The sequence below is a fragment of the Chinchilla lanigera genome, unplaced genomic scaffold, assembly GCF_000276665.1.
Source record: "Chinchilla lanigera isolate Chin_1 unplaced genomic scaffold, ChiLan1.0 scaffold00005, whole genome shotgun sequence".
NCBI classification, from domain to species: Eukaryota; Metazoa; Chordata; class Mammalia; order Rodentia; family Chinchillidae; genus Chinchilla; species Chinchilla lanigera.
The window spans coordinates 41,715,298-41,724,989 of record NW_004955406.1 but is presented as its reverse complement, the minus strand read 5'-3'; the positions used below and the strand labels follow the sequence as shown (position 1 = coordinate 41,724,989).

The following is a 9,692-nucleotide window of genomic DNA, read 5'->3' as shown; positions in this document are numbered from 1 at the left end:
ATCCATCTAATGTCATAGTTAGGATTTTGTTAGGGAGGCATAGGAAGTTGGGAATGACCAGGTTCCCAGGACCAAGTTCACCTGCATGGTGAGATTGAGGAGAGACTTCCACGATTTCCATACCTGTGGCAATGAGGAGCCTTGATTTGGATAAATCAAAAAGAGGCAACCAGTAGTTTTGTGCAAAGACAACAAAGTGAAGACAAAGTGATGTGGTTAGAGAGGCCTTGGCAGGACTGCTTGACCAAACAGAAGGTCAGTGTGTGAGAGATTAGGCTTGCTCTAATTAATCACCAGGAAACCATTGTGACTACATGCACAGGGAGACCTGAGATGGGAACAGTATTTTAGGATCAGTCTACTCAGGCAGCAGAACAAAATGGGATCACTAGATGGGAGTCTAGAGGGAATGAGACCAACTAGCAGCTATTGCTCGCTGTTTTTGTTTTGCAGTGCTGGACTCCCATGCGAGGCCTCATGCATGCTAGGCAAGTGCTCTACCACTGAGCAACACCCCCATGATATTGCCTTAGTTTGGGCGTCAGCTGTCACTCGGTCGTCCAGATCTGGGAAGAGCTGCCTTAGCCCACACCTGCCATAGTTCCTGCGTGCTGTGCTCACTCCTAGATCTCTAGGTCCTACTGTTTAGCTTCACTCAATGCTCATTCTGCATTTTGCAGTGTTTTCCTTGATCTCTGCCCCAGCACTGACAGAAATATAGGGTAAGACCTTTTCTGCACCACCCCCTCATCCTCTCAAACATGTTTACTTGAGGCAGCTAGGGTGGAGGAAGTAGGGGGCCGGCCAGCGCCTGTGTACTCAGAGGGCCGTTAGAGCGCACAGCTAAAATTAGACCTCCCAGTTCTTAAGAGGTCCATGTGCCATTTATGCTGACTTGGCACCAGTCAGCAGCCAGCGTTCACCCTGTCACCCTCCTCCCTTGCTCTGTGCCTTACCTGTCCAAACCCTGTGGGTGCTTTGTGCTAGTGGCTTAAACATCTCTTCCTTGCAGCCTTACAGGCCATACCAGCAGAGTCTCACCTCCAGCTCCCAGCAGCTTAGTAGGTCTTTTCCTAGGCCAAGGTAATTTGTGTCCAAGAAAGAGACTTTGGTGCCAATCTTGTGTGTGTGTGTATGTGTGTGTACCAGGAATCAAACTCAGGACCTTGCACTTGCCAGGCAGGTGCTGTGCCACTGAGATATATCCCCAGCCCCCTTGCTGCCAATCTTAAGAATAACAGTTTTCTTGGGGCCCCATCCACTTGGTCTTCTCAGTGTCTCCATGGTGGCCCCTGAAGCACCTTCTGGGAGTGGTGGGTTCCACTCCAAGAACCAATGTGCTGGATAATTTCTGAGAGCACTTCCATGTTTCAAGTTCCGTGATCCTCTGATTCATGTGTTTCAAATCCACGGGGCTGGGAAAACCAGCCGTGATGCAAAGCTGAGAAGGGCTGGCTTGGAGTATGGCTCCTGCAACCTTTGCTCTACAAATCTCTTGTCTTAGAGACTTTCTTGTTATTGAGACGCAATTCTGACACCCTCAACTTGGAGGAGGAGAGGTTTATTTAGGCTCAGAGGTTTATTTAGGTTACAGTCTGTCCCCTGCTGGCTCCAAGGAGGGACAGCCTGGCAGAGGAGCACAGAGGAAGAAGAGACGCTCATGTCATGCTGCTGGGGAAGCAGAGAGAGGGAGAGGCTCAGAGAGAGAGAGAGAGACAGAGAGACAGAGAGAGAGAGACAGAGAGAGAGAGAGGTTTTCCAAGTCACACCCGCAGTGATCCCCCTCTCCTACCAGGACCCGACTCCTAACACCACATTTAGATAGAGCACCCCATAATCAAAGCACATTTTAAAAGCCCCCCATAAGACCATGAGGCTTTGGGAGGAACGTCTAGATATAAACCATAACATCCTCTTATAGCTCTTAATAAGACCCTCAAAGTACTTCTGTCTTTGTCCCTGTAGCAATCTTTACATCCTCTGTGACCTTGGCCCCGTAATTAGCACCTCTGAGCTTCCTTATCCTTTATCACTTTGGTACTGAAATACTCATTTGGGAAGACTGTGGTGAGAATTAAGTGAGATAATGTGAGAGTAAAGTAATTTTTCAACTCTGAAAAGTTGTGGAAATATTAATTGGTACTATTACTGTTTTTTATCAAAAATGTCACACAGGCATCTCAGAGTGACCTAATTCCATACCTAATGTTCCCATCATTCTATAGCCTGGGCCCACTGTGTGACATTCAGACATCTTCTGTCAGGTTGGTTGCAGATCCCGGTTGCTGGCTAGGACTGTGGCTCACATTCTGCTCACATAATTAATCTGGCCCATGATTCCCCATAAGCTCTGAATTTCCAGAATTAGAGCCCTTCCTTGGAACAGCTATTGTCCAGAAGGCCTGTTGTAAACATCCGTATCACTGGAGAGGTGTACCATTTAGCCTTACAAGCTCAGTATGGGTTAGGATAGTGTAGAATTGCACCATCATAGACCCATAAAAGAAATCAGAGGTCTTAGAGATCAACCCATCCAACCACCTGTTTCCCATAAGAGGAAACTGAGGTCCAAATGAGGTCCCTTGACTTCATTAAGGGCACTCTGAGTTATTAGTACCAAGAAGGGAGCTCAGATTTCCCGGCTCCAGTACTGTTCCATATCTTCCATCCATCCATCCTTCTAATAAAGGACATGTGTAAAGTGTATGAAGATCTACAGTAAGTGAGGGACACAGATATTAGACAACTTGGTCATTTCACACCACCTGTATACATTAGCTAGATGGACTGATGAGCTCCCTGCCCCCACCACTAGGGCACAGTGTGCATACATGTTGATGGGAAGATAAGTGAAGTTGAACGTCTCTAATATGGGTTGTCACTTACCCATCCACTCACCCAACTGGACAGTAAAACTTTCCATGAGACAAAAGCATAAGGAGATCAGGAACATAGACAGGACTGGAGAGCAGGAAGTAGGAGGAAAGAGAAGTGCAGGTCTCTGAAAGCAGGCTTGGAAGGGACTCAAAGCAAACTTCCCTTCTCAGGTACAAGTGTCAGCAGGAAGATGAATTTGAGACTCAACTCTAAGGGACGGAGGGAGCACTAAAGCTGAATATAAGAGTTGAGGACTCTGTGGCTGTCTCCCAGTCCCTGCCCTCTTGGGCTAAGAAGCTGTAGACGCTCCCATTTCTGCCCCCAGCCCCTCTCCTGGGCTCTTAGCCTCAAAGAGTCAAGCCCACCAAGTTGGTTGGGGCCTCACTTTACTAGAGAGTTACACTGTTGCTGCTGTCCTCTGTGAGTCACTATCCTCATTTCACTGAACTCCAAGGAAACTTACTGGCTATCTGATGGTCACAAGGAGCTTTAAAAAATTCTCATACTTTCTTATGAGCTACTGATAACTAATGAAGAAAGTCTCAGTCGTTCCCCAAAGGGGGTCCAGGGCAGTGTTATCTGAGCCTAACAGGAGAGAATGAAGGCTCCCTGGAGACTCCAGCCCCAGCTCCAGTGAAACAATAGGCACTGACTCTGCCCCTCCTGCCTTGGAGCTGAGGCCAACTCTGGGGCAAGGTGGGGAGGGTGTTGGTGTTCTGGAAAGGGAATCTCTAGGTGCCTGCTGTGCTCCTGGCCAGTAGGATGCCTCAGCAATCACAGCCACACCTATCAGTGGGGTGAGATCTGAGAGGCTCCCGCATGCCCTGCACAAGGGTAACTTGACCCTGGCCTCATGGGCTGCTGAGAATCTCTCTAATCTCATTAGAGTCCCTCTTCTGGTCTGCTCTCCAGAAAACTTCTCTCAAAAGGCAAATCATGTACTATTCAAATTGTTATATCAATCTCTCTAATTTAATGAATTTAATACAATGTCTACAAAATAAAAATAATTTTCTACAACATAAGGTTGAAAACCTAAGGTGATATTATTGGCAGGGATAATCCATTTACTCATTTATATCCATTAAATTCTGAATTAACATTTAACAAAAGCCCACTGAGCTTCCATTATGTGACAAGCACTGCACTGACCCGATTAGCTTCAGCGCTGAAATTTCTTGTCCAGAAGATTCAAATGTGCAGTTAGGGGGAGCCACCTCCCTGGAGAAGAAAGCATGGAAGAGGAGAGAACATTCAATAGAGTTGGCTCCTGTCTGGGTTCTGATCTTCCAGATCAAAAATGTCAGAAACCTCATCTGTCTCTTGACTTTCAGGTTGGACTTTCTTCTGCAAAAGGAGAGGATGTGTGGGAGAGGGGAGTAGAGAAAAATAACTGGAAATAAAGACCCGAACTGGTTGGGAGCAAACTGAAAAAAAACAAACTGAGAAAGGGACTTGATATTGTCCCCACCCTCTTGACCACAACTCAAAGTCTCTGAACTGTGATATTCTGTGACTAGAATGTCCATGGTGAATGGAGCAAGTGAAGCTCTGGAGGAGTCCTTGAGGTCAAAATCAGGTAAGTGACCCTTCTACCCTCTATACTCATTTATTTTACCTGTTTGTTCTCCACCAACCTCAGGATTAAACCAATTTAACAGAAGGGCTGATCCCATCTATAAAAGATGCATTAGCCCCCATAATGGCCCATCTTCCCCTGACCACTTCCTCCATGGGGTATTTATGGGTGGGTGAATCAGAGGTTACCCAGGGAGGCAGAGAGGCTGCACCTGGTGGATGACAGGTGTATCCAGAAAGGACCCAGCATCTCTGTGTGAAATGGCAGCTCTGGAAAGTAGTTCAACATTCTGAGAGGGTTCCAAGTCCCAACCACAAAGACAACTCTGCAGCTGGGTTCTGAGGCTACAGAGGAAAATGTCCTTTTTCAATTGCTTCAGCTCAGGTCTTGGTGCGACACAAAAGAGATACCCCCTGCCCCAGGCTTTGTGGGCCAGTGATAACTTAGGAAGGATTTTGAGTTCACCCTGTTGGCCCAAACAGGAAACTATTAAAAACCAAGACATTGATAATATTCTGAGAAACAAAGTTTTATTTTTCACCATAGGTCTGTTTCCGTCAGCAATGTATTCAAATTGAATTACATGAAAATAGAACACTTCTTTCTCCCTCAATGGGAGTGACACCTAACAATTTGGATTTTAATTTCTCTGCCTCTTAGTTTAGTAGTTAATCCAGTAAAAACCAACATTTGAATCCATAAGAGCAAATCCTTTTGTAAATGATTAGATCGAATTATTTGAGCATGAATCACGTTTTGATTTTTAAATATCTTTGAAGAGACTTCTAATTTTTAAAATTTTTTTTTAAATTTTAAAGGTAAAAACGAAAACATATTAACAAACAGAGACATTCACAAAATAACACAAAAACAATACAAGCAATACGGAATTTCAGACAAGGTGATAGGAAATTAATAATGGGATTCAACTTTCAGTTCCTATGACACTAGTCACAGTTGGGAACTCACAATCACTATTCCCATAACTATATTGGGAATGTGAGAATCATACATGTCAGCAGGGGTCTGTGTTAGAAGGCACCACAGTGTCCTCTCTGCAGTTTTCCTTGCAAGGGTTGCACTTACTTGTGACTGACTCTAGTCTGAAAATCACAAGTAGAAAATTCCAGAAATAAACAAGTCATTTTAAATCACAGACTGGATACAAGATTTCCTTCTGGGGTGATAAAAATATTTTGGAATTAGATGGTGCTGATGTTAGCAAAACTTTTGTCACCAAAATGCCATTGAACACTATTGTACTGGGTAACTGACTAATTGTCAATTTGAGTGGGGAAGGGCAACTCAGTTGAGTAGCATGGCTCTGGGTATGGAGGACCCACTTGAGGAGGCTTATGGTTGGAAAGGTTTAAAAGGAGAAGGACAGGGAAGGATTTCAGCTCATCTCCTTGGAAGCGCTTTGTTGTGGCTGCTATTCTTCAGAAGAATTTCAGCAGTTTTTTTCTTAAGAGCTTAGGCTGCTTTCTTTCTTCAAGGGAGCTTCAATCCTTGTCTTCATCTTGGATGCTGTCTGGTTTCCAGTACAGATCCCTCAGCCTTCTGGCTCAGGTCCTTCAGTATTTTAGCACAGATGTTTTAGCTTCCAGCACTGGCCCTTGGGCTTTCTGGTGCAGATCCTTCCGTCTCCCGTCTTGGATCTTTCAGCCTCCTCATGCGGATTTGCATGGGACATTGCCGTGGGCTCCAAGCCCTTGACTGGATCCTTCAGGTTTCCAGGGCGCAAACAAATGTCTTGCACTCTTCTACATCTGACTCTCACAAGAACTGATTAATACAACTATACTCTCAAGGGTATGTAAATTATATCTCAATAAAAGATGTATACAGTACAATTTTTAAAATACTAATTGCCAAATGCACAACACCATAAAAGGGCTCATTTGCCAATTTAAGTAACCTTTTCTTGGCAAAGATGGGACAAGTTGAGCACCAAAATAATTGTAACTACAAGTGATTGAAACCCATCAAATATGTTCAAATCCATGAATTGATGAATTCTGGGTAACTGATTCATTACTTTGAAACTGATTAATAATAGAAAAATACTAAGCATTCATCTTGCTTGTCCCATACAAATTGTGCTTAAAATAACTAAATAGTTGATGCGGATAAGGTTCTCTTCATAGAATTATTTAAATTAATGAACGGGTAAGGAATGAGAGAATAAAATCATTTACAACCCTGGTGAGATAATGGACCTGTGCAATAATTACCAGTGGCTGCTAACATCAGAAAAAGAGAGATGACTAGACATCAGTACCCTGATGAAAATGTCCAGTATCACTCATCAAGCACTGTTGACCAAACAAAAACAAAACAACAAAAAACAGAAACAAAAAACTGATGAGACTCTGATAGGAACTCATTAAACAACCTTACAGCGGTGCAGCTCTCAGGATATATGTGGTGAGAACACTATAAGATAGAAATATCTTGTTTATTCAACAACAAAAACAACACTGCAAGGTCAAGGGCTACAGAAGGATGGAAATTAAATCTACAAATAATAGACTTAAGAGACACATTACTCAGTGCCCACATAAAAACCTGTTTAAATCTGTATTAAACAAACTGTTGAAAAATTGTAGAAATAAGATTACTATCATGAAAAATAAAAGTTAAATCTGTTAGAAGAAAATATAGGGTAAGGAACAGAAGATACAAAATTGATAAGAGAAAGTATTAATTACATCATAATCAAATTGTTTCTGTGTAATAAATGGCCTCATACAAAGTTAAAGATAAGCAGCATACTTAGAAGAGCATAGAGGATATCAGCAAAATATGAGAATACATAGAAGATTCATATTAGAACATACAGAGAGGCTCTACAAATTGAAAAGAATAACAGCCTAATAAAGAATTGTGCAGAAGGTAGGAATAATTCATTGAGGAGGAAATCCCATCGAGGAAATGAAAAATACTCTAATTTATAATTCAGAAAACTAGAGAAGCAAAATAAGATGCTAATTCAGATCTAAAGATTAGTAAAAAAAAAAATTAACAGTATCACTATGAGAATGTTGAGGAATTAAAATGTAGAAAAACTAGCTTAGAGATAAGAATGTAGGATATGGTCTCTCTAGTTGAAATTCACACACAGTATGAACCAGTAATGCTTAGCAGTATATATTTCTTGCTATATACTTCAGACAAAATTCTGACACATAAACACAAGGCTATACTAAAAGCATTCACTATAGTATATAAAAGAAATTGCACACATGAATTGAAGCATCATATTCTACCTATGAGCTGTGCAATTATTATGTGTCAACCAAAAATAAAAAGAAATATATTCATATAAAAATAATAAAAAATTAAAAAGCTGCAAATAGCCTAGCTCTGGATGAATAAAATGTGCTCTAGTCACATGCTTGAATATTATACAGTAGTTAAAATGAATAAGAGCTCTGTGTATTTGCATATATAGAGCTCAAAAATAACATAAAATGTATTTATTTAAATATATATACAATTTCATTTTTAAAAATAATGTAGAATTTAAAAAGCAAGCTCCAGAACAGTCCATATGGCATGTTGCCATTTATATATTTTTAAAACATGCATTTCTATAAAATGTTTTCTAAAAATGCACCCAGAAATGAATGATCCAGAGGAGCAAGAAGATGGAGACAGGTATAGATAACAATTCTGAGTTTTGTTGAGAAAGGGAAGGGATTGAACAGCTGGAGAGAGGGTCTCAGGAAGGTTAGACTTTTTTTCAGTAGCACTAGAGTGTGTTTGCATAAATGTGGGAATGATCAGGCACAGACTGAAGATCATCACTCAGAAAGCAAAATCCTCACTGGGTGTGGTGGTGACGTGTGGGATCCCAGCATGGCTGAGGCAGGAGAACTGCCAGGAGTTGGAGGCCAGCCTGCGCTACACAGCAAGACCCTGTCTCAAAAAATCCGAAAGGACAGAGAGAGAGGAGTTGGGAGAGAAAGAAAAGAGGCGCAATGCCCCTGAAACAGTGAAAGCTCGTGCTGTAGGGCACAAGAGAAGACGGGTTTGTGGAATGCTAGGAGGCGGCACCTTGAAGAAATGATGCGGTTTGTACGTGTGGTGGGGGTATCCTAGAGGGGCAGAATCGGTTTTGATTACAGGAAGGACTAAAGTACCTCCTCACCATCATGGACCGGTTTTTCCTGAAGGTCTCGGACTGTGCCATCACCAGCTCTAAAAAAAAGTAACCTGCTCTGGCGAGTTCCAGTAACTCACTTTGTGCATGTGAATTCCACAACGACCCCACAGAACACCAGAACACCAGAGCACCCCTCCGCCTAGCCGCAGGCCTCCTCCGTCGGGGCTGCAGCTGGAGGGAGCGGAGCTGCGCTGGGCGGCGGTCACCGGGGCGGTCACCTCTGCTGCGCGTGCTTTCCCGAAAACCTGCCGTCCCTCCCCGGGCCCAGCACATCAGGGCTCTCAGGCCCGGTTCCATCTGCCCGCCCCACCTCCACCACAGGTCTCACCTCCCATCCCCTCGTAGCTCCAAGTCTCCCACCATAGACTGCGGCCCGCGCAAAGCGGAGCCCCACTTTCTCACGCCCCAGGTGTGCACCTGTCTGGAGAGCGCGGGGTACAGCGAGTGTCTGCTGGTGGGGTTGGTGGGTCCCTCCCGCTGGGGGGCCGTTGCTGACTTTACCGGCCTCTCCCTCTCCCGGTGCCGGGTCTGCGACCCCTGCTGTCCCTCCTCCGCGCCCCCACCCCGCCAGCCTCTCGTCCCCAGCCCCGCCTGGATGGTGCGGGTGAGTCTCACCCCGCCCTCCTCTGAGGGAACCAACCGCGAGTGGCCCACAGGACTCTGCTGGAAGCGCATAAAACCCGCGCCAGTGACAGCGCCCGGCTCGGCTGGGGCTCCGGTCCTGAGGTCGACACCAGGGCTCGGGACTGCACTTCCAAGCAGGCTCTAGGGAATCAGCTCTCTACTTCCGGAAAAGTTGAGAGGAAGGGAATTTTGGGGTGGATTTGGGAAAGGTGGCCGCTGCCCTAGCTTTCTCTCCTCTCCAGAAGCCTAGCGCTGCACAGGTGTTCTCCGACACCGGTCCCCCTGGACTCTCCTCCTCTTCTCTGCTAGGTTTCCCTGTCCGCGCTAGGATTTGGGATCTCAGCTCCACTTTCTCCCTCCTTGTTTCATTCTCTCCTCTCCTCTCCTCTCCTCTCCTCTCCTCTCCTCCCCTTCCTTCCCCTCCCCTCCCTTCCCCTCCCTTCC

The 9,692-nt window shown here is 44.6% G+C and overlaps 1 protein-coding gene across 2 annotated transcripts in view; it reads left to right on the top strand.

Moving 5' to 3' along the window:
- Positions 1–8,816: 8,816 nt before the first annotated feature.
- The window catches only part of Avpr1b (arginine vasopressin receptor 1B), a 10,086-nt gene continuing 9,210 nt past the window's right edge, over positions 8,817–9,692 (top strand). For both annotated transcript variants that reach the window (XM_005375385.1, XM_013523068.1), the window contains exon 1: positions 8,817–9,228. In XM_005375385.1, the coding sequence (XP_005375442.1) occupies positions 9,220–9,228 (9 nt within the window). In that variant the 5' untranslated portion in view covers positions 8,817–9,219. The remainder of the gene's footprint in view (positions 9,229–9,692) is intronic.